The 26,693-nt window shown below is 46.4% G+C and overlaps 2 protein-coding genes across 3 annotated transcripts in view; one reads left to right on the forward strand and one right to left on the reverse strand.

Annotated features, from left to right (window-relative positions):
- Positions 1-15,314, forward strand: part of LOC144484408 (uracil nucleotide/cysteinyl leukotriene receptor-like) — a 98,906-nt gene extending 83,592 nt beyond the window's left edge. Inside the window, exon 2 of the mRNA XM_078202946.1 lies at positions 13,688-15,314. Within this exon, the coding sequence (XP_078059072.1) occupies positions 13,744-14,742 (999 nt within the window). The 5' untranslated portion in view covers positions 13,688-13,743 and the 3' untranslated portion in view covers positions 14,743-15,314. The remainder of the gene's footprint in view (positions 1-13,687) is intronic.
- LOC144491419 (LIM and senescent cell antigen-like-containing domain protein 2) overlaps positions 1-26,693 on the reverse strand; it is a 249,554-nt gene that overhangs the window by 128,461 nt on the left and 94,400 nt on the right. For both annotated transcript variants that reach the window (XM_078209216.1, XM_078209217.1), the window contains one exon: positions 23,737-23,857. In XM_078209216.1, the coding sequence (XP_078065342.1) occupies positions 23,737-23,857 (121 nt within the window). The remainder of the gene's footprint in view (positions 1-23,736; positions 23,858-26,693) is intronic.

The following is a 26,693-nucleotide window of genomic DNA, read 5'->3' on the forward strand; positions in this document are numbered from 1 at the left end:
CCTGGGAGTTACCTTGAACCCTGTGAGTTACACTGAACCCTGTGAGTTACACTGAACCCTGTGAGTTACACTGAACCCTGTGGGATACACTGAAACCTGCGAGATACACTGAACCCGCGAGTTACACTGAACCTTGTGAGACACACTGAACCCTGTGAGTTACACTGAACCCTGTGAGTTACACTGAACCCGGTGAGATACACTGAACCCTGTGAGTTACACTGAATCCTGTGAGATACACTGAATCCTGTGAGATACACTGAACCCTGAGAGTTACACTGAACCCGGTGAGATACACTGAACCCTGTGAGATACACTGAACCCTGTGAGATACACTGAACCCTGTGAGATACACTGAACCCTGTGAGATACACTGAATCCTGTGAGATACACTGAACCCTGTGAGATACACTGAACCCTGTGAGATACACTGAACCCTGTGAGATACACTGAATCCTGTGAGATACACTGAACCCTGAGAGTTACACTGAACCCTGTGAGATACACTGAACCCGGTGAGATACACTGAACCCTGTGAGATACACTGAACCCTGCGAGTTACACTGAACCCGGCGAGTTACACTGAACCCGGTGAGTTACACTGAACCCAGCGAGTTACACTGAACCCTGTGAGTTACACTGAACCCTGTGATTTACACTGAACCCTGTGAGATACACTGAACCCTGTGAGTTACACTGAACCCTGTGAGTTACTCTGAACCCTGTGAGATACACTGAACCCGGTGAGATACACTGAACCCTGTGAGATACACTGAACCCTGTGAGATACACTGAACCCGGTGAGATACACTGAACCCTGTGAGATACACTGAACCCGGTGAGATACACTGAACCCTGTGAGATACACTGAACCCTGTGAGTTACACTGAACCCTGTGATTTACACTGAACCCTGTGAGATACACTGAACCCTGTGAGTTACACTGAACCCTGTGAGTTACTCTGAACCCTGTGAGATACACTGAACCCTGTGAGATACACTGAACCCTGTGAGATACACTGAACCCTGTGAGATACACTGAACCCGGTGAGATACACTGAACCCTGTGAGATACACTGAACCCGGTGAGATACACTGAACCTTGTGAGATACACTGAACCCTGTGAGATACACTGAACCCTGTGAGATACACTGAACCCGGTGAGATACACTGAACCCTGTGAGATACACTGAACCCGGTGAGATACACTGAACCCTGTGAGATACACTGAACCCTGTGAGTTACACTGAACCCTGTGATTTACACTGAACCCTGTGAGTTACACTGAACCCTGTGAGTTACACTGAACCCTGTGAGTTACTCTGAACCCTGTGAGATACACTGAACCCTGTGAGATACACTGAACCCTGTGAGATACACTGAACCCTGTGAGATACACTGAACCCGGTGAGATACACTGAACCCTGTGAGATACACTGAACCCGGCGAGTTACACTGAACCCGGCGAGTTACACTGAACCCAGCGAGTTACACTGAACCCTGTGAGTTACACTGAACCCTGTGATTTACACTGAACCCTGTGAGATACACTGAACCCTGTGAGTTACACTGAACCCTGTGAGTTACTCTGAACCCTGTGAGATACACTGAACCCTGTGAGTTACACTGAACCCTGTGAGATACACTGAACCCTGTGAGTTACACTGAACCCTGTGAGATGCACTGAACACTGTGAGACACACTGAACCCTGTGAGTTACACTGAACCCTGTGATTTACACTGAACCCTGTGAGATACACTGAACCCTGTGAGTTACACTGAACCCTGTGAGTTACACTGAACCCTGTGAGATACACTGAACCTGGCGAGTTACACTGAACCCTGTGAGTTACACTGAACCCTGTGAGTTACACTGAACCCTGTGAGATACACTGAACCCTGTGAGTTACACTGAACCCTGTGAGTTACACTGAACCCTGTGAGTTACACTGGACCCTGTGAGATACACTGAACCCTGTGAGTTACACTGAACCCTGTGAGATACACTGAACCCTGTGAGTTACACTGAACCCTGTGAGATACACTGAACCCTGTGAGATACACTGAACCCTGTGAGTTACACTGGACCCTGTGAGATACACTGAACCCTGTGACTTACACCTAACCCTGTGAGTTACACTGGACCCTGTGAGATACACTGAACCCTGTGAGTTACACTGAACCCTGTGAGATACACTGAACCCTGCGAGTTACACTGAACCCTGTGAGATACACTGAACCCTGTGAGATACACTGAACCCTGTGAGATACACGGAACCCTGTGATTTACACTGAACCCTGTGAGATACACTGAACCCTGTGAGATACACGGAACCCTGTGATTTACACTGAACCCTGTGAGATACACGGAACCCTGTGATTTACACTGAACCCTGTGAGATACACTGAACCCTGTGAGTTACACTGAACCCTGTGAGATACACTGAACCCTGTGAGTTACACTGAACCCTGTGAGATACACTGAACCCTGTGAGTTACACTGAACCCTGTGAGATACACTGAACCCTGTGAGATACACGGAACCCTGTGATTTACACTGAACCCTGTGAGTTACACTGAACCCTGTGAGATACACTGAACCCTGTGAGTTACACTGAACCCTGTGAGATACACTGAACCCTGTGAGATACACTGAACCCTGTGATTTACACTGAACCCTGTGAGATACACTGAACCCTGTGAGATACACGGAACCCTGTGATTTACACTGAACCCTGTGAGATACACGGAACCCTGTGATTTACACTGAACCCTGTGAGATACACTGAACCCTGTGAGTTACACTGAACCCTGTGAGATACACTGAACCCTGTGAGTTACACTGAACCCTGTGAGATACACTGAACCCTGTGATTTACACTGAACCCTGTGAGTTACACTGAACCCTGTGAGTGACACTGATCCCTGTGAGTTACACTGAACCTTGTGATATACACTGAACCCTGTGAGTTACACTGAACCCTGTGAGTGACACTGATCCCTGTGAGTGACACTGATCCCTGTGAGTTACACTGAACCCTGTGAGTTACACTGCCCCCTGTGAGTTACACTGAACCCTGTGAGTTACACTGATCCCTGTGAGTTACACTGAACCCTGTGAGTTACACTGATCCCTGTGAGTTACACTGAACCCTGCGAGTTACACTGAACCCTGCGAGTTACACTGAACCCTGCGAGTTACACTGCCCCCTGCGAGTTACACTGAACCCTGTGAGTTACACTGATCCTTGTGAGTTACACTGAACCCTGTGAGTTACACTGATCCCTGTGATTTACACTGAACCCTGTGAGATACACTGAACCCTGTGAGTTACACTGAACCCTGTGAGTTACACTGAACCCTGTGAGTTACACTGATCCCTGTGAGTTACACTGAACCCTGTGAGTTACACTGAACCCTGTGAGTTACACTGATCCCTGTGAGTTACACTGATCCCTGTGAGTTACACTGCCCCCTGCGAGTTACACTGAACCCTGTGAGTTACACTGCCCCCTGTGAGTTACACTGAACCCTGTGAGTTACACTGAACCCTGTGAGTTACACTGAACCCTGTGAGATACACTGAACCCTGTGATTTACACTGAACCCTGTGAGTTACACTGAACCCTGTGAGTTACACTGAACCCTGTGAGATACACTGAACCCTGCGAGTTACACTGCCCCCTGTGAGTTACACTGAACCCTGTGAGTTACACTGAACCCTGTGAGTTACACTGAACCCTGTGATTTACACTGAACCCTGTGGAACATAGAACATAGAACATTACAGCGCAGTACAGGCCCTTCGGCCCTTGATGTTGCGCCATCCTGTGAAACCCATCTAAAGCCCATCTAACCTACACTATTCTAATATCATCCATATGTTTATCCAATGACCATTTAAATGCCCTTAATGTTGGCGAGTCCACTACTGCTGCAGGCAGGGCATTCCACACCCTTACTACTCTCTGAGTGAAGAACCTACCTCTGACATCTGTCCTATATCTATCACCCCTCAATTTAAAGCTACGTCCCCTCGTGCTATCACCATCCGAGGAAAATGGCTCTCACTATCCACCCTATCTAATCCTCTGATCATCTTATATGCCTCTATTAAGTCACCTCTTAACCTTCTTCTCTCGAATGAAAACAACCTCAAGTCCCTCAGCCTTTCGTCATAAGACCTTCCCACCATACCAGGCAACATCCTGGTAAATCTCCTCTGCACCCTTTCCAATGCTTCCACATCCTTCGTATAATACGGCGACCAGAACTGTTCGCAATACTCCAAGTGCGGCCGCACCAGAGTTTTGTACAGCTGCAACATGACCTCATGGCTCCGAAACTCAATCCCTCTACCAATAAAAGCTAACACACTGTACGCCTTCTTAACAACCCTATCAACCTGGGTGCCAACTTTCAGGGATCTATGCACATGGACACCGAGATCTCTCTGCTCATCCACACTACCAAGTATCTTACCATTAGCCCAGTACTCTGTACTCCTGTTACTTCTTCCAAAGTGAATCACCTCACACTTTTCCGCATTAAACTCCATTTGCCACCTCTCAGCCCAGCACTGCAGCTTATCTACGTCCCTCTGTAACCTGCAACAACCTTCCGCACTGTCCACAACTCCACCGACTTTAGTGTCATCCACAAATTTACTACGCCCTCATCCAGGTCATTTAAAAAAATGACAAACAGCAGTGGCCCCAAAACAGATCCTTGCGGTAAACCACTAGTAACTGAGCTCCTGGATGAACATTTCCCATCAACCACCACCCTCTGTCTTCTTACAGCTAGCCAATTCCTGATCCAAACCCCTAAATCACACTCAATCCCATGCGTCCGTATTTTCTGCAATAGCTTACCGTGGGGAACCTTATCAAATGCTTTACTGAAATCCATATCCACCACATCGACTGCTTTACCCTCATCCACCTCTTTGGTCACCTTCTCAAAGAACTCAATAAGGTTTGTGAGGCACGACCTACCCTTCACAAAACGGTGTTGACTATCCCTAATCAAATTATTCCTTTCTAGATGATTATAAATCCTATCTCTTATAATCCTTTCCAAAACTTTGCCCACAACAGAAGTAAGGCTCACTGGTCTATAATTACCAGGGTTGTCTCTACTCCCCTTCTTGAACAAGGGGACAACATTTGCTATCCTCCAGTCTTCTGGCACTATTCCTGTAGACAATGATGACATAAAGATCAAAGCTAAAGTCTCTGCAATCTCCTCCCTAGCCTCCCAGAGAATCCTAGGATAAATCCCATCCGGCCCAGGGGACTTATCTATTTTCACACTTCTCCTTATTAACCTCAATCCCGTCCAGTCCAACAGCCTGTATCTCAGTATTCTCCTCGACTACATTGTCTTTTTCCTGCATGAATACTGACGAAAAATATTCATTTCGCGCCTCTCCTATCTCTTCAGACTCCACGCACAACTTCCCACTACAGTCCTTGACTGGCCCTAATTTTACCCTAGTCATTCTTTTATTCCTGACATACCGATAGAAAGCTTTAGGGTTTTCCTTGATCCTACCTGCCAAAGACTTCTCATGTCCCCTCCTGGCTCTTCTTAACTCTCTCTTTAGGTCCTTAGAAATCATATCTACATACTGCGTCAGGAAACCCTCCTACACACATTGAACAAAAACTGACCCCTCTAAAGTACTCAAACTATAGCATTTCCAGTCAATATTTGTCAAGTTAAAGTCCCCCATAACAACTACCCTGTCACATTCGCTCCTACAGTAAGAAGTTTAACAACACCAGGTTAAAGTCCAACAGGTTTATTTGGTAGCAAAAGCCACACAAGCTTTCGGAGCTGCAAGCCCCTTCTTCAGGTGAGTGGGAATTCTGTTCACAAACAGTTCACCACAGTTCAGTTCACCACAGTAGAAAACAGTACCACTGCAGGGAAGTCCATTGTCAACTTGTCCAACTACACACTTCAACCAGATGAAATCGAAGTTCTCAGCCGAGGGCTTAATTTTTGCCCCACCACCAAAATAGACCCCATCAGTCTCGCAGCAGACACAGAGGAATTCATCAGGCGAATGAGGCTGAGGGAGTTCTTCCACAAACCCCAAGAGGCCAACAACGAACACAATGGGACAGCCAATGAACCGGAACAGCCGACAGAGAGATCCGCAGTGCATCCGAAGAGGAAAGAGTCGAATTGGACCCCTCCGGAAGGCCGCTGCCCTCGACTTGACATGTATGCCCAAGCCGTCAGGAGATGCGTCAACACCAAATTCATCAGCCGCACTCACAAGACAACCCCGAACATCACCCAAGCACAACGTAACGCCATCCACGCTCTCAAGACCAACCGCAACATTGTCATCAAACTAGCAGACAAAGGAGGGGCCATCGTCATACTGAACAGAACGGATTACTGCAAAGAAGTGTACCGACAACTCAACAACGAAGAACACTACAGACAGTTACCTGCAGATCCGACCAAAGAACACACCCGTCAACTCAACACTCTGATCAAGACCTTTGATCCGGACCTTCAGAACACCCTCCGTGCTCTCATCCCACGTACTCCCTGCATTGGAGATCTCTACTGCCTCCCGAAGATACACAAGGCAAACACACCCGGTCGTCCCATCGTATCGGGCAATGGGACCCTGTGTGAGAACCTCTCCGGCTACGTCGAGGGCATCCTGAAACCCATTGTACAAAGAATCCCCAGCTTTTGTCGCGACACGACGGACTTCCTACAGAAACTCGGCACACATGGAGCAGTTGAACCAGGAGCGCTCCTCGTCACAATGGATGTCTCGGCACTCTACACCAGCATCCCCCATGACGATGGCATTGCTGCAACGGCCCCAGTGCTCAGCGCCAACAACTGCCAGTTTCCAGATGCAATTTTACATCTCATCCGCTTCATCCTCGACCACAATATCTTCACCTTCAACAACCAGTTCTTCATCCAGACACACGGAACAGCCATGGGGACCAAATTCGCACCTCAATATGCCAACATCTTCATGCACAGGTTCGAACAAGACTTCTTCACCGCACGGGACCTTCAACCGATGCTATACACTAGATACATCGATGACATTTTCTTCCTTTGGACTCATGGTGAACAATCACTGAAACAAATCTATGATGACATCAACAAGTTCCATCCCACCATCAGACTCACCATAGACTACTCGCCGGAATCGGTTGCATTCTTGGACACACGCATCTCCATTAAGGACGGTCACCTCAGCACCTCACTGTACCGCAAGCCCACGGATAACCTCACGATGCTCCACTTCTCCAGCTTCTACCCTAAACACGTTAAAGAAGCCATCCCCTACGGACAAGCCCTCCGTATACACAGGATCTGCTCGGATGAGGAGGATCGCAACAGACACCTCCAGACGCTGAAAGATGCCCTCATAAGAACAGGATATGGCGCTAGACTCATTGATCAACAGTTCCAATGCGCCACAGTGAAAAACCGCACCGACCTCCTCAGAAGACAAAAACAGGACACGGTGGACAGAGTACCCTTCGTTGTCCAATACTTCCCCGGAGCGGAGAAGCTACGGCATCTCCTCCGGAGCCTTCAACATGTCATTGATGAAGACGAACATCTCGCCAAGGCCATCCCCACACCCCCACTTCTTGCCTTCAAACAACCGCACAACCTCAAACAGACCATTGTCCGCAGCAAACTACCCAGCCTTCAGGAGAACAGTGACCATGACACCACACAACCCTGCCACAGCAACCTCTGCAAGACGTGCCGGATCATCGACACAGATGCCATCATCTCACGTGAGAACACCATCCACCAGGTACACGGTACATACTCTTGCAACTCGGCCAACGTTGTCTACCTGATACGCTGCAAGAAAGGATGTCCCGAGGCATGGTACATTGGGGAAACTATGCAGATGCTGCGACAACGGATGAATGAACACCGCTCGACAATCACCAGGCAAGACTGTTCTCTTCCTGTTGGGGAGCACTTCAGCGGTCACGGGCATTCGGCCTCTGATATTCGGGTAAGCGTTCTCCAAGGCGGCCTTCGCGACACACGACGGCGCAGAGTCGCTGAGCAGAAACTGATAGCCAAGTTCCGCACACACGAGGACGGCCTCAACCGGGATATTGGGTTCATGTCACACTATTTGTAACCCCCACAGAGTTTCACTGGCTGTCTTGTCTGGAGACAATACACATCTTTTTAGCCTGTCTTGATGCTCTCTCCACTCACGTTGTTTTGTTTCTTAAAGACTTGATTAGTTGTAAGTATTCGCATTCCAACCATTATTCATGTAAATTGAGTTTGTGTCTTTATATGCTCTGTTTGTGAACAGAATTCCCACTCACCTGAAGAAGGGGCTTGCAGCTCCAAAAGCTTGTGTGGCTTTTGCTACCAAATAAACCTGTTGGACTTTAACCTGGTGTTGTTAAACTTCTTACTGTGTTTACCCCAGTCCAACGCCGGCATCTCCACATTCGCTCCTATCCAGAATCATGTTTGCAATACTTTCCTCAACATGTCTGGAACTTTTCGGAGGCCTATAGAAAACTCCCAACAGGGTGACCTCTCCTTTCCTGTTTCTAACCTCAGCCCATACTACCTCAGTAGACGAGCCCCATCAAATGTTCTTTCTGCCACCGTAATACTGTCCTTGAGTAACAATTCCACACCTCCCCCTCTTTTACCACCTTCCCTGCTCTTCCAGAAACATCTAAACCCTGGAACCTGCAACAACCATTCCTGTCCCTGCTCTATCCAAGTCTCCGAAATGGCCACAACATCGAAGTCCCAGGTACCAACCCATGCTGCAAGTTCACCCACCTTACTCCGGATGCTCCTGCGAGATACTCTGAACCCGATGAGATACACTGAACCCTGTGCAGTTACACTGAACCTGTGAGTTACATTGAACCCTGGTGAGGTACTCTGAATCCTGCGAGTTACTCTGAACCGAGTGGGTTACTCTGAACCCTGTGAGTTACTCTGATCCGTGTGTGTGACACTGAACCCTGTGAGATACACTGAACCCTGGGAGTTACACTGAATCCTATGAGATACACTGAACCCAGTGAGACACACTGAATCCTATGAGATACACTGAACCCTGTGATTTACACTGAACCCTGTGATTTACACTGAACCCTGTGAGATACACTGAACCCTGTGAGATACACTGAACCCTGTGAGTTACACTGAACCCTGGGAGTTACACTGAACCCTGTGATTTACACTGAACCCGGCGAGTTACACTGAACCCTGTGAGATACACTGAACCCGGCGAGTTACACTGAACCCTGTGATTTACACTGAACTCTGGGAGTTACACTGAACCCAGCGAGTTACACTGAACCCTGTGAGATGCACTGAACCCTGTGAGATGCACTGAACCCTGTGAGATACACTGAACCCTGTGAGACACACTGAACCCTGTGATTTACACTGAACCCTGTGAGTTACACTGAACCCTGTGAGTTACACTGAACCCTGTGAGATACACTGAACCCTGTGATTTACACTGAACCCTGTGAGATACACTGAACCCTGTGATTTACACTGAACCCTGTGAGTTACACTGAACCCTGTGAGTTACACTGAACCCTGGGAGTTACACTGAACCCTGTGATTTACACTGAACCCGGCGAGTTACACTGAACCCTGTGAGATACACTGAACCCGGCGAGTTACACTGAACCCTGTGATTTACACTGAACTCTGGGAGTTACACTGAACCCAGCGAGTTACACTGAACCCTGTGAGATGCACTGAACCCTGTGAGATGCACTGAACCCTGTGAGATACACTGAACCCTGTGAGACACACTGAACCCTGTGATTTACACTGAACCCTGTGAGTTACACTGAACCCTGTGAGTTACACTGAACCCTGTGAGATACACTGAACCCTGTGATTTACACTGAACCCTGTGAGTTACACTGAACCCTGTGAGTTACACTGAACCCTGTGAGATACACTGAACCCTGCGAGTTACACTGAACCCTGTGAGATACACTGAACCCTGTGAGACACACTGAACCCTGTGAGATACACTGAACCCTGTGATTTACACTGAACCCTGTGAGTTACACTGAACCCTGTGAGTTACACTGAACCCTGTGAGATACACTGAACCCTGTGAGATACACTGAACCCTGTGAGATACACTGAACCCTGTGAGATACACTGAACCCTGTGAGATAAACTGAACCCTGTGAGATGCACTGAACCCTGTGAGTTACACTGAACCCTGTGAGATACACTGAACCCTGTGAGATACACTGAACCCTGTGAGATACACTGAACCCTGTGAGTTACACTGAACCCTGGGAGTTACACTGAACCCTGTGATTTACACTGAACCCTGGGAGTTACACTGAACCCTGTGAGTTACACTGAACCCTGTGATTTACACTGAACCCTGGGAGTTACACTGAACCCTGTGAGTTACACTGAACCCTGTGATTTACACTGAACCCTGGGAGTTACACTGAACCCTGTGAGATACACTGAACCCTGCGAGTTACACTGAACCCTGTGAGATGCACTGAACCCTGTGAGTTACACTGAACCCTGTGAGATACACTGAACCCTGTGAGTTACACTGAACCCTGGGAGTTACACTGAACTCTGTGATTTACACTGAACCCTGGGAGTTACACTGAACCCTGTGAGTTACACTGAACCCTGTGATTTACACTGAACCCTGGGAGTTACACTGAACCCTGTGAGTTACACTGAACCCTGTGAGTTACACTGAACCCTGTGAGTTACACTGAACCCTGTGATTTACACTGAACCCTGGGAGTTACACTGAACCCTGTGAGTTACACTGAACCCTGTGAGATACACTGAACCCTGTGAGTTACACTGAACCCTGGGAGTTACACTGAACCCGGCGAGTTACACTGAACCCGGCGAGTTACACTGAACCCGGCGAGTTACACTGAACCCGGCGAGTTACACTGAACCCGGCGAGTTACACTGAACCCTATGAGATGCACTGAACCCTGTGAGTTACTCTGAACCCTGTGAGACACACTGAACCCTGTGAGTTACACTGAACCCTGTGAGTTACTCTGAACCCTGTGAGACACACTGAACCCTGTGAGTTACTCTGAACCCTGTGAGACACACTGAACCCTGTGAGTTACACTGAACCCTGTGAGACACACTGAACCCTGGGAGTTACTCTGAACCCTGTGAGACACACTGAACCCTGTGAGTTACACTGAACCCTGTGAGATGCACTGAACCCTGTGAGACACACTGAACCCTGTGAGTTACACTGAACCCTGGGAGTTACACTGAACCCTGAGATAAACTTACTGCATGCAGCATTCATTCACACAGGCCTATTCATTTTCAAAGATTCCATTCATTAACACAGGCCTATTCATTAACACAGGCAACCTTCTTTAACACAGACAACATTCATTTGCGCAGGCTCAATTCATTAACATAGGCTCAATTCATTAACGCAGGCTCATTCATTAATGCAAGCTCCAGTCATTAATGCAAGCTCCAGTCATTAACGTAGGCCCCTTCATTAACACAGGCTCCTTCATTAACACAGGCTCCATTCATTAACACAGACTCAATTCATTAACGCAGGCTCAATTCATTAACGCAGGCTCCAGTCATTAATGCAGGCTCATTCATTAACACGGGCTCAATTCGTTAACAAATATTCATTTTCAAATATTCCATTCATTAACGCAGGCTCATTCATTAACGCAGGCTCATTCATTAATGCAAGCTCCAGTCATTAACGTAGGCCCCTTCATTAACACAGGCTCCTTCATTAACACAGGCTCCATTCATTAACACAGACTCAATTCATTAACGCAGGCTCAATTCATTAACGCAGGCTCCATTCATTAACACAGACTCAATTCATTAACGCAGGCTCCATTCATTAACACAGGCTCCATTCATTAACACAGGCTCCATTCATTAACACAGGCTCCTTCATTAACACGGGCTCAATTCGTTAACAAATATTCATTTTCAAATATTCCATTCATTAACGCAGGCTCATTCATTAACGCAGGCTCATTCATTAATGCAAGCTCCAGTCATTAACGCAGGCCCCTTCATTAACACAGGCTCCTTCATTAACACAGGCTCCATTCATTAACACAGACTCAATTCATTAACGCAGGCTCCATTCATTAACACAGGCTCCATTCATTAACACAGGCTCCATTCATTAACACAGACTCAATTCATTAACGCAGGCTCCATTCATTAACACAGGCTCCATTCATTAACACAGGCTCCATTCATTAACACAGGCTCCTTCATTAACACGGGCTCAATTCGTTAACAAATATTCATTTTCAAATATTCCATTCATTAACGCAGGCTCATTCATTAACGCAGGCTCATTCATTAATGCAAGCTCCAGTCATTAACGCAGGCCCCTTCATTAACACAGGCTCAATTCATTAACGCAGGCTCCTTCATTAACACAGGCTCCATTCATTAACACAGGCTCCATTCATTAACGCAGGCTCAATTCATTAACGCAGGCTCCTTCATTAACACAGGCTCAATTCATTAACGCAGGCTCAATTCATTAACGCAGGCTCCTTCATTAACACAGGCTCAATTCATTAACGCAGGCTCAATTCATTAACACGGACTCCTTTGATATCTGCAGCAGCCGAGCTGTGGAGCAATTTCTAAATGGGAGGTCTGAATGTGGATTGAGTGGTTTGTTCTGAATGTTAGTGTAGTGGTGGCATGGTGGAACAGAGGTTAGCACTGCTGCCTCACAGCACCAGGGACCCGAGTTCAATTCCGGCCTCGGGTCACTGTCTGTGTGGAGTTTGCATGTGCTCCCCGTGTCTGCTTGGGTTTCCTCCAAGTGCTCCAGTTTCCCCTCTCAGTCCAAAGATGAGCAGGTTAGGTTGATTGGCCATGGATGATAATTAACCCTTAGTGTCAGGGGGATTCGCAGGGTAAATACGTGTGGTTACAGGGATAGGGCCTGGGTGGGATTGTTGACGGTGCAGTCTCGATGGGCGGAATGACCTCCTTCCGCACTGTCGGGATTCTAAGATTAGAACTTAAATTCAACTATAAAATTTGGAATTGAAGGCTCCCCTTAGAAAGGATAGCCATGAAACTTGGTTGTTGTAAAACCCATGTCCTTTAGGGAAGGAAATTTGCCGTCTGTACCTGGTCTGGCCTGCATGTGACTCCAGGTACACAGCAATGTGGTTGAGTTAACAGAAATGGCACATCAAACCATTCAGTTCAAGGGACAATGCTGGAACGTGTCAGCGATGTCCATATCCCATGAAAGAATAAATTTTAAAAATTGAGTAGTCTGTGATGGTGTACTCTGAAATGAATGGAGTATATTGGGATCCCACTTTAACATGGTCCTTGGGGTCCATATCTCGAGACCATATTACAGGTGAGACTGTGTTGTAGTGGGGGGCAGCAGAGTAATTTGTAGAAGTGTTGTTTGACACACACAGGGCAGGAAAGGTCGTAGTGGGGCTTGTACATGCGTGCGATGTATGAGCTGGTGGGGAATAATGTGTTTGCAATCGGAGAATGTACAGAGGTGAGTTAATTGGGTAGCTAACACATGGACAGGGAATGGGGAGATGGGGGGGATACACCTGCAACAGGGGTTTGACATAGTTCTGTTTGTTTTGCAGATGTCCATTGAAGTTCCTCCCAGTCTGCATTCTGACAGAGCAGGGAAACCTTACTAATGGCTTATTCATTGATCCTCAGCAACTCCAGTGGTCAGCACTGTACCCAGGAGAGCAGTGAAGAGAATCTTTTCTTCTCCTCTTTCTACGGGGTGGTCTTCGTGCTGGCTTTTGTTGGCAACATTATTGCCGTGTGGGTTTTCTCCTGTGATAAGAACCCCAACACCACCACAAACATCTACCTGATGCACCTGGCAGTGGCCGATCTCTCATACGTGCTGATCTTGCCCATGCGGATGGTCTACCACCTGAGCCAGAACCATTGGCCATTCGGTGAGGTGCCCTGCCGCATCACCGGCTTCCTCTTCTACCTGAACATGTATGCCAGCATCATCTTCCTGACCGGCATCAGTGCCGATCGCTTCCTGGCTATCGTGTACCCCGTTAAATCCATGCGCATCCGGAAGCCGCTCTATGCCAACGTGGTCTGCATCGTCCTGTGGGTGGTCATTGTGGTAGGGGTTGCACCGATGCTCGGGGCACCACAAACTTTGCAGGCAGGCAATTCCACCACCATGTGCCTCCAGCTGTACCGCGAGAAGACCTCGAGCTTTGCCCTGGTGCCCCTCACGGTGGGGTTTGTCATTCCCTTTGTGATCACAGTGACCTGCTACTTACTGATCATCCGCAGCCTCCGCAGGGGGAACCGCATCGAGAGGCACCTGAAGGACAAGGCCATCAAAATGATCATCCTGGTACTGACCATCTTCCTCATCTGTTTTGTGCCCTACCACATCAACCGATACGTCTACATCCTGTTCACCAGCACCGCCCACTCCAGCTGCCGCGACAGGAAACTCATTGCCCTAAGCAATCGTGTCACTTCCTGCCTAACCAGCCTTAACAGCTGCCTCGACCCTGTCGTTTACTTTTTTGTGGGAGAGAAATTCCGGGAGCGATTCTGTCACTTTGTCTGCGGCCAGCGGAAACGGGCGCAGTCTGTCAGCCATGAGACCAAAACTAATGAGAGCTCCCTTAGCGGCAAGTCTGAGCTGTAGCACCACAAATAACCAATCAGCAATGCCGCATTGCTTTGATAGACGTCTGTATGTGTGTGTGTGTGTGTGTGTGTGTGTGTTATTGTGCATTTGCTGAGCTGCCAGTGTGGGTATTGTGTACAAATCTAAATCATTGCGACATGGAGATCTCACCCATTGGACACCATAGAGTCATAGAGGTTTACAGCATGGAAACAGGCCCTTCGGCCCAACTTGTCCATGTCGCCCTTCTTTTTTAAAACCCCTAAGCTAATCCCAATTGCCCACATTTGGCCCATATCCCTCTACACCCATCGTACCCATGTAACTATCTAAATGCTTTTTAAAAGACAAAATTGTACCCGCCTCTACTACTACCTCTGGCAGCTTGTTCCAGACACTCACCACCCTCTGTGTGAAAGAATTGCCCCTCTGGACACTTTTGTATCTCTCCCCTCTCACCTTAAACCTATGCCCTCTAGTTTTAGACTCCCCTACCTGTGGGAAAAGATATTGACTATCTACCTTGTCTATGCCCCTCATTATTTTATAGACCTCTATAAGGTCACCCCTCAGCCTCCTATGCTCCAGAGAAAAAAGTCCCAGTCTATTCAGCCTCTCCTTATAACTCGATTCATCAAGTCCCGGTAGCATCTTAGTAAATCTTTTCTGCACTCTTTCTAGTTTAATAATATCCTTTCTATAATAGGGTGACCAGAATTGCACACAGTATTCCAAGTGTGGCCTTACCAATGTCTTGTACAATGTTAACAAGATGTCCCAACTCCTGTATTCAATATTCTGACCGATGAAACCAAGCATGCCGAATGCCTTCTTCACCACTCTGTCCACCTGTGACTCCACTTTCAAGGAGCTATGAACATGTATCCCGAGATCTCTTTGTCTTGTAACTCTCCCCAATGCCCTATCATAAACTGAGTAAGTCCTGCCCTGGTTCAATCTACCAAAATGCATCACCTCGCATTTGTCTAAACTAAACTCCATCTGCCATTCATCAGCCCACTGGCCCAATTGATCAAGGTCCCGTTGCAATTGGAGATAACTTTCTTCACTGTCCACTGTGCCACCAATCTTGGTGTCATCTGTAAACTTACTAACCATGCCCCCTATATTCTCAATCAAATCATTAATATAAATGAGAAATAACAGTGGGCCCAGCACTGATCCCTGAGGCACACCGCTGGTCACAATCCTCCAGTTTGAAAAACAACTCTCTACAACCACCCTCTGGCTTCTGTCAAGAAGCCAATTTTGTATCCATTTAGATACCTCACCCGGATCCCGTGAGATTTAACTTGATGCAACAACCTACCAGCGAGACCTCATCCTGTGCACGTCAATGTGATTTTACCCACTGCTCACCAATGGGATCTCAGCTGGTGATGCCAGTGAAATTTTAGCCAGTGAGTGCCAATGAGATTCCAGCTGTTGCATCCCAGTGAGACCTTAGCAAGTGCATGTCTGTGAAACATCAGCCAGTGCACACTAGTGAGACCATAGCCTCTGCACAAGCGAGATCTCATCTAGTGTATGCCAGTGAGATCTTGGCCTTGTGTGCCAGTGAGATCTCAGCTGTCACATGCCAATAAGATGTCAGCGCAGGCCAGTGAGATTTCAGCCAGTGTACACCAGTGAGACCTCGGCCAGTGCACAAGTGTGATCTCAGCCAGTGCATGCCAGTAAAATGATGATGGAAAATACCAGTGAATATACCAGTGGAACTCTGAGTGTATCTGTGATGATATCTGTTGTAAATATTCGGGGTCTGGACATAAGGGAGGACCACTTGTGGGATACCTTAGAAAAGTATGTATGTGCGTGTAAGAGAGTGTGTCTGAATCTGTGCCTTTGTCTGAATGTATTTGGCTGACTCTTGATGTCAGCTAATGATTGAGCTCCAGGACATTCAGTGACCAGGTCATTGATCAGTTGCTTGTAAAAAAGGATCCTTTCAAATTCCTGGAATGGTCAAAGAAAACATTTAGATGGATATTTCTGTGAGGATGTTGGGGGGTGGGGAGGGGGGGGTGGGGGGGAGCAGGATGTCAGGGAGGAGACAGGGAAGATCCATGGGTGGGTGGGGGAGGGTTGGGTGTGATGTCAGTCAGCTGGAGAGCGTGGGGGTTGGGGGCAATCTTACTCAGGGGAAAAATCCAATCATTCTACATGGAATGGCTGCTGCAAGCTTTACAATGGATCCCTTAATGAGAAAGAAAGATTGCCAATTCCAGGGCACAGTAGGATTGAAAAGAAGCTGCAAACAGATGTACAACTTTTCTTTTATCATTCTAGATAACTCTCATCCTTTAAAGAGGCAATGTGATTGGAAGCTTCTGATTCATGCAAAGTGCTTACAGTGATGCCAGTTTTTAAGTGGACATCAAGAACATGTCTTTGTAAATACAGTGACCCCTGTACCTGTGATGTGCACTCTTCTAATTATCCAGCTACATTTAAAACTGAAGAGCTAATAAGCGCTCATTGAGAAACTAACCAAAACCTGGGATACTACCTCCAGGTTGCCTTGCAGGATCTTCAGAAACGATGAATAATCACAAGAAGCTAGGTGCCTGTCTCCAGCCAGCGGGGAGGTCCTGAGGCTAACAATGCCATGAGTCAGCCTTCACCAGCTAGGGGGCACTCCTCCTGGATGGCCTCTCCATCGGCTGACCAGTGCTGACATGGCACAGTTCTCCACTTGATGCTTCAGGCTGTGGCTTTGGGTGATTTACTTATTGTTTTAGCTTGTACTTTGGGTATCTGTAACAGCTAATGGCTGCAACTAAGTGCCTGACTGGGAAAGTGACAGCTGTTAAGTGGGCACAAAACTGGTCTGACCACAAAATGCACAATTCTTTTGTTAAGCAAATACCACTTGATTACTTGGTTAAGTACTGCATTGAATTTACAGCTTGGAAATGGACCATTCAGCCCAACCGGCCTGAACTAGCATCACACCAGCCACCTCTCACTGTACTTCACCCTATCCTAGTCTGACATTGCCCACTAGTGCTCCCATCCCCAGTTGTGTGTATATCCAGCTTCCCAATATTGTGTAGATATTCCATTGTGTCCTGATCCATTTTTGATGCTGTTGGCTGCTCATGGAGCTACGATCTCGGAGAGATATCACCGGGTATGGCACGGCCATATTCAATCGTTTCAAAAATTCACAGTTCTCCCTTGTTAGCGTTCCTTCAGGATGAAAAGATTCTCACAAAGCAAACACTACGCATGACTTTGTCTCCTTGTTACGATGGGTACAATGAGCTCACGTCTACACCATGCCCCCGTGGGGCAGCTCTGTTAGCATCCGGACAGTCAGAGACATTACAGCACTCAAGGAGGCCTTTCAGCCCATCGTGTCTGCACCTGTGCCAGTACCAATTGGAGCCTCCAATTTTCCTGCTCTGCACCCAATGCTCTTTCACATTATTCACCTTTCTAAATATTATAGTCACTGTGCCAGAAGTCCCCTTTACTGTGAAACACAAGGTTTTCGGACAATCCTTTGTGAGTGCAACCATTTAATCTAACCCTCAACTTCACTTTCTCAGCAATGATCCTCAATCTGTGCCCCCGCCCCCCCTCCCCCCAACTCCTTGTTAACATTTCACCAGCCACCGGGAACACCCTGTCAGTGTTTATCCTCTCAAAGACTTGATTCTCGTTGGGAACACCTTTTTGATCCCTTCTTAACCTTCCCTGTTTTAGCAAGGCAGGAAAAAAAACATTTCTCAAGCCTGTGTGTTCAATCTCGTGCCCTCTTTCCTGGAGACAGTTCAGTGAATGTTCCCAGTTGTCACTCCAGGCTGCACACAATATTCCAACTATAGCCAAGAGTGATACAGCCAATCCTGTTAAATCAAACTCCAGGTCAGCACTGATAGATACTTAGTATTACGAAAGGAATTCATATATATGTTCGGTATATATCAGACTGCATTATATAACACTATAATAAATGGAGATTGCTTTGATATGAAAATATTATTTAACGTTGATGATATGCTGTGATTAATAACAGCAGCATTGTGATCCTCCACTAGTTGTCCCTTCTCTGGTGTTAATGCTAAATGACAGTGGGGTTGAGTCCCCCCAAAACTCTCCATGTATTTCCCCTATGGCCATTGTACTAACCAGTCTGCACAGCCTGCAGAGGGAGATTTTAACCACAAACAAGACACCACGCCTATATTTGGTTTCCATGGAGGTGGGACAGGGGGTTGCACTCCAGCCTGTTTCCAGATGAGGTTCTGGTAATTTAACTATTATTATTTGGTCGCCAGCCACATACTGAGCCACAATTTTCAATTTAATTCTGGCTGATCGGGTCTCCATTGACTGCAAAAAGCTTCAGCTGAAGGAAGGCTAGGTCCGTTACATTGGCAAAGGCAGAGGCTCTCCACAAGGTGACAGCATCGAGCACAGTCCTCATCCAACAGCTCAGAGGGAATCCTGGCTCCAACCGTCTGATGCTGCCCCTCCCCAACTCCAAGCCCACAATCTCCATCCAAACAACCACCCACTGGCCGACAACACTGCAGCCCCAGCATTACTCCATCCCATCCAACACTCCGTAGTCTTCTTTGGAAAATGGTACTCCCTGTTTCTCTATAACAAAGTAAGAAGTCTCACAATACCAGGTTAAAGTCCAACAGGTTTATTTGGTAGCACAAGCCACGATGTCTGTGTCGATATGCGCAATCTTCTTGGAGATCCTCTCCACTTGGAGCCGGCAGTTTGCGGTGTCGATGGTAGCCATGATGTGGAGATGCCGGCGTTGGACTGGGGTAAACACGGTAAGAAGTCTCACAACACCAGGTTAAAGTCCAACAGGTTCATTTGTTAGCACAAGCCACCTGTTGGACTTTAACCTGGTATTGTGAGACTTCTTACTGTGTTTACCCCAGTCCAACGCAGGCATCTCCACACCATCTCTATAACAAAACCCAGCCTCATTTTTACTTTCTGTATAACACACTCCAGCCTCATTGTTATTCTCTGTCTAACATACTCCAGAATCATTGTTACTCTCTGTATAACACACACCAGCATCATTGTTACTCTCCGTATAACACACTCTAGCCACATTGTTATTCTCTGTGTAACACACTCCAGCCTCACTGTTACTCTGTGTATAATAGACTCCAGCCTCATTGTTACTCTCTGTATAACAAACTCCAGCCTCATTGTTACTCTCTGTATAGCACGCTCCAGTATAATTGTTACTCTTTGTATAACTCACTCCAGCCTCACTGTTACTCTCTGTACAACACGTTCCAGTATAATTGTTACTCTCTGTATAACACATTCCAGCCTCATTGTTACTGTCTGTATAACACACTCCAGCCTCATTGTTACTGTCTGTATAACACACTCCAGTATAATTGTTACTCTTTGTATAACACATTCCAGCCTCATTGTTACTCTCTGTATAACAAACTCCAGCCTCACTGTTACTTTCTGTATAACACACACCAGCATCATTGTAACTCTCTGTATAACACATTCCAGCTTCATTGTTACTCTCTGTATAACACACACCAGAATCATTGTTACTCTCTGTATAACACACTCCAGTATAATTGTTACTCTTTGTATAACACATTCCAGCCTCATTGTTACTCTCTGTATAACAAACTCCAGCCTCACTGTTACTCTTTGTATAATAGACTCCAACTTCATTGTTACTCTCTGTATAACAAACTCCAGTCACATTGTTACTCTCTGTATAACACACTCCAGCCTCACTGTTACTCTCTGTATGACACACTCCAGAATCATTGTTACTCTCTGTATAACAAGCTCCAGTATAATTGTTACTCTCTGTATAATACACTCCAGCCTCATTGTTACTCTCTGTATAACACGTTCCAGTATAATTGTTACTCTTTGTATAACATATTACAGCCTCATTGTTATGCTCTATATAACAAACTCCAGCCTCACTGTTACTCTCTGTACAACATGTTCCAGTGCAATTGTTACTCTGTGTATAACACATTCCAGCCTCACTGTTACTTTCTGTATAACAAACTCCAGCCTCATTGTTACTCTCTGTATAACACACTCCAGCCTCATTGTTACTCTCTGTATGACACACTCCAGCCTCATTGTTACTCTCTGTGTAACACGCTCCAGCCTCATTGTTACTCTCTGTATAACACACACCAGCATGATTGTAACTCTCTGTATAACACATTCCAGCCTCATTGTTACTCTCTGTATGACACACTCCAGAATCATTGTTACTCTCTGTATACCACACTCCAGCCTCACTGTTACTCTCTGTATAACACACTCCAGCATCATTGTTACTCTCTGTATAACACACTCCAGAATCATTGTTACTCTCTGTATAACACATTCCAGCCTCATTGTTACTCTCTGTGTAACACACTCCAGCTTCATTGTTACTCTCTGTGTAACACTCCAGCCACATTGTTACTCTCTGTATAACACACTCCAGCCTCATTGTTTGTCTCTGTATAACACATTCCAGCCTCATTGTTACTCTCTGTATGACACACTCCAGAATCATTGTTACTCTCTGTATACCACACTCCAGCCTCACTGTTACTCTCTGTATAACACGCTCCAGTATAATTGTTACTCTTTGTATAACACATTCCAGCCTCATTGTTACTCTCTGTATAACAAACTCCAGCCTCACTGTTACTCTTTGTATAATAGGCTCCAACTTCATTGTTACTCTCTGTATAACACACTCCAGCCTCATTGTTTGTCTCTGTATAAGACACTCCAGCTTCATTGTTACTCTCTGTACAACACACTCCAGTGTAGTTGTTACTCTCTGTATAACACATTCCAGCCTCATTGTTATGTTCTATATAACAAACTCCAATCACATTGTTACTCTCTATATAACACACTCCAGTCTCACTGTTACTCTCTGTATAACACACTCCAGCCTCACTGTTACTCTCTGTATAACACACTCCAGCCTCACTGTTACTCTCTGTATAACACTCCAGCCTCATTGGTACTCTTTGTATAACACATTCCAGCCTCATTGTTATGCTCTGTATAACGAACTCCAGCCTCATTGTTACTCTCTGTATAACACATTCCAGTCTCATTGTTACTGACTATATAACACACTCCAGTCTCATTGTTAGTCTCTGTATAACACACCAGCCTCATTGTTACTCTGTATAAACATTCCAGTCTCATTGTTACTCTCTGTATAACACACTCCAGCTTCACTGTTACTCTCTGTATAACACACGCTAGCTTCATTGTTACTCTCTATATACCACACTCCAGCCTCACTGTTACTCTCTGTACAACACGTCCCAGTATAATTGTTACTCTCTGTAGAACACACTCCAGCCTCATTGTTACTCTCCGTATAACACACTCCAGCCTCACTGTTACTCTGTGTATAACACAGTCAAGACTCACTGTTATTCTCTGTATAACACACTCCAGTATAATTGTTACTCTCTTCATTACACACACCAGCATCATTGTAACTCTCTGTATAACACACTCTAGCCTCATTGTTACTCTCTGTGTAACACACTCCAGCTTCATTGTTACTCTCTGTGTAACACTCCAGCCACATTATTACTCTGTGTAACACACTCCAGCCTCACTGTTACTCTCTGTATAACACACTCCAGCCTCATTGTTACTCTCTGTATAACACACTCCAGCCTCATTGTTACTCTCTGTATAACGTACTCCAACCTCACTGTTACTCTCTTCATAACACACTCCAGTATAATTTTTACTCTCTGTGTAACACACTCTAGCCGGATACTTTCGGTGCAAATTCTGGGATAATGTTGTAAATTCCTGCGAGGGAGACTGTAAATGTGTTGCATTGTGACCAGCAATTATGTGCAGCTTTAGATCCTCTGCTTTTCTGTCAATTCCCTCTCCTCAAACCTCTGCCCTGGTCAGCTTTCCCTCTTCTGTGCTGTCCCCCACAGTAACGGTTATCCTGTATATAATCATGTACAATATTTCTATTGATCAAAGTATTTGCCTGTGATTTTGCCATTTTTCCCATTAAACGACTCTTTAACAAATTGTGAAGTGACTATCTTTTGTTGCTGCCACATGTGCCTTTGTAAGATAAATGGAGCAAAAAGTGATTAAAAAGCAACAGGACTAGATTGCACTGTCTGCTCCTCACACTGATCCTGCCATCTCAGTGAGCAGACTGAGCGACAACACTGACATTATCTCCTGGATATGTTTAAGAATACAAGGTCTTCCTTTGAGACCAGAACAAGGAGGACATTTTTCTCTCAGAGTGTTGGTAATATGTGGTATTCTCTTCCCCATACAGCAGTAGAGTCTGGGTCATTGAATTTATCCAAGGGTGAATTGGGCACATTTATGATCCATTTGGGAACCACAGATTATGGAGGTGGGCAGTAGGAATGTGGATTTATGACCACAACGAGATCCGCCATGATCTTAACAAATGGCAGAGAAGGCTTGAAGAGGCCGAATGGCCTACTCCTGCTCCTAAATTCCTCTCCCTAATGAAACATCTCAACTCTATCATCTTACTGGAAATCAATTCCTGTGCAAAAGACATAAGCACATACCCTAGCAGACGTCTCTTTTAGATTGTCTATTGCCGGGTGCTCCGGTTTCCTCCCACGGTTCAAAGATGTGCAGGTTAGGTGGGTTGGCCATGTTCAATTGCCCCTTAGTGTCAGGGGGATTAGCAGGGTAAATACGTGGGGTTATGGGGATAGGGCCTGGGTGGGATTGACATGCTGAATGGCCTCCTTCTGCACTGTACGGATTCTTTGTTTCTAAAATTTGTTAGGATTTGGTTCATATCTTTAGTACCTGAAGTAAACTGAGAACAAGGTTATTAAAACGGTTCTTGCCTTGTGCATCTTTCTCTCTGGGCTCTGAGGGACTTTGGCCCATTTATTTGACATTAAGCCGAGGCCTCTTTTTTGGCCTGTGTTTAATCGGGCTGATTTCTGGCTCTGAACATACCTGCCTGCATTCTTGACGAATCCCAAGTCAGCCAGGGCCACAGAGCAAATCTCACAGCAGAAACAGTCCGGGTGCCAATTATTGTTCATCGCTTTGATGACTCGGCCAATGATGAATTCTCCTGGATAGATAGAAAGAAACAAAACGGAAATGAAACACTAAATGGGCCTTGTTTCCGGTCAGTGCCGGCCCCTCTCGAGCAGGCAGCGCTGACCAGGTTCAGAGAGTGAAGGGCTACCTAACTAAACAGGAATAAAAAGCTATCCCAAATACAACTCGGAGCAAGTTCATTCTCAAGAGACTCGGAAGGATGTCCATCTGAAAGAAAGCTTTCCAAATCATTTGCAGTTTCACAAACTAGGACTATCCAGACTTTACCAATATACCCTCAGACTTTACAATATACCCTCGGACTTTACAATATACCCTCGGACTTTACAATATACCCTCGGACTTTACCAATATACCCTCGGACTTTACCAATATACCCTCGGACTTTACAATATACCCTCGAACTTTACCAATATACCCTCGGACTTTACCAATATACCCTCGGACTTTACCAATATACCCTCGGACTTTACAATATACCCTCGGACTTTACAATATACCCTCGGACTTTACAATATACCCTCGGACTTTACCAATATACCCTCGGACTTTACCAATATACCCTCGGACTTTACAATATACCCTCGGACTTTACAATATACCCTCGGACTTTACAATATACCCTCGGACTTTACAATATACCCTCGGACTTTACCAATATACCCTCGGACTTTACAATATACCCTCGGACTTTACCAATATACCCTCGGACTTTACCAATATACCCTCGGACTTTACCAATATACCCTCGGACTTTACAATATACCCTCGGACTTTACAATATACCCTCGGACTTTACAATATACCCTCGGACTTTACCAATATACCCTCGGACTTTACCAATACTAGGAAATTGAAACCCCCTCGACGTGGTCTGGGTGAGGGGCTGTGGGGAAATTGAAACCCCCTCGATGCGGTCTGGGTGAGGGGCTGTGGGGAAATTGAATCCAGTAACAATCCATCAGTTATCAGAATCTGTAAACCCCAAGATACAGTTTGAACATTTGAAAGGGTTGCGTCAGGCCATGTACCAAGTTTAAATGGATTTGTGATATCGATGGCTGCCCAGAGTTTGGGAGTAATTGTGATTTCAGAGTCTCAGCTTCTATTGAATGAGTGAAGTGGGACAGTCAATAGTGTTTGTTTTCTGTGAGTGTCTGTTTGTGCAGAGAAACAGGTGAATTGGTACCACCCACCCTGATACCAACCAATCCTGCAGTGTCTTGGGATCTTTCTTTTCTCAGATGGCTCAGTGACAAAGCAAAGGATTAATTGACCCAAATAGTCAGGACAGGTGAGAAACTAGAAGAAAGAATAAGATGAAAATGTTCAAAGGCTCAATGTGACACAGTAACTGGAACTCAGGGCAGCAATCAGCACTGCTGACTGAACAGAGATAGACACACAGATGTATGCACACATCCAGGTAAACACATCGGGCAGATGTTTCCTTTTTCATTTCTAAGTGTTGACTCGGGTTTTTTCTCGCCATATTGTCCGACACTTGGAGGGAGTAAGTACTGGAGGTTTGCCCCACGCCATCCTGCTGGTGGGCAGGGCCTGAAAGAGTGGCAACGTCGGGGTGCCAGAGATCGGGGTGCCCTGATCGCCAGTAAAAAAGAGTAACACCACCTCCCTATCCCCCCACACCATGTATACAAGTACACTGGGAATACCCACGCCTCCAGCCCAATGGAGCTTCCCAGAGGGTCTCCCAGCATTGTTCCCTGACAAGAGAGAGAGCAGGGGCAGTGCCAGGGTGCAGGGGGCAATACCAGGGTGTCAAGGGGCAGCACCAGGGTGTGGGGGCAGTGCCAGGGTGTGGGGGCAGTGCCAGGGCAGTGCCAGGGTGCAGGAGCAGTGCCTGGGCAGTGCCAGGGTTCAGGGGGCAGTGCCAGGGTACCGTGGCAGTATCGGCCTACTGTCTGGGCATGTCCCTCTCCCCCCAAGGGCTGTACTTTTACCTTTGCGCCCACAGCAGGTTTCCTTCACCTGGTTCCTATTTATATAAACCTGTTGTAAAGTTCACCAACATGATCCCAGTGTGGGGCATCGATACAGCGGGAAGCCCTATAATTAGGTTAATGTATTTAAATTAGGTTCCCAACCTTCCTGCTTGAGAATCTTGTTATGTCAATGGCAGGGGATTGGGGTAATCGTGTCCCCAGATCGCTCTGCCAAGATTCTCGTTTATGGTCTCTTGTGAGATTTTACATCCATATCATTTGGGCTTTTGGTAAACATGGGCATAAGATCCCGGCTATACACTTCACACCCCGCACATGAAAGCACACACGCTTCAACACACTCACATCCATGCACTTCCATACGACATTATACGTAGCCTCACACATGTGGAGACAGAAGGACGGACAGACTGACACGCTTTCTCTGACACCCTCACTCACTGACACTCACACTCACTCACTCACTGACACTCTCTCATTGACACACACTTACTCACTGACATACTGTCACTGACACAATGACACACTCATTCACTGACACACTCTCACTGACACAATGACTCATTCACTGACACACTGACGCACTCACTCACACACACACTCACTCACACAATGACACACTCACTCACTGACCGACACAATGACACTCACACACTCTCATTGACACACACTCACTCACTAACACAATGACACACTCACTGACACAGTCACACTCACACTCACTCATTGACACACACGCTCACACTCTCTCACTGAAACACTGACACGCTCCCTCACTGACACACACACACACTCGCACACACACTCGCACACACACTCGCACACACACTCGCACACACACTCGCACACACTATAATCTAACAGGGTCTAACATTTGGA

This window comes from Mustelus asterias, chromosome 3, assembly GCF_964213995.1.
Source record: "Mustelus asterias chromosome 3, sMusAst1.hap1.1, whole genome shotgun sequence".
NCBI lineage: Eukaryota > Metazoa > Chordata > Chondrichthyes > Carcharhiniformes > Triakidae > Mustelus > Mustelus asterias.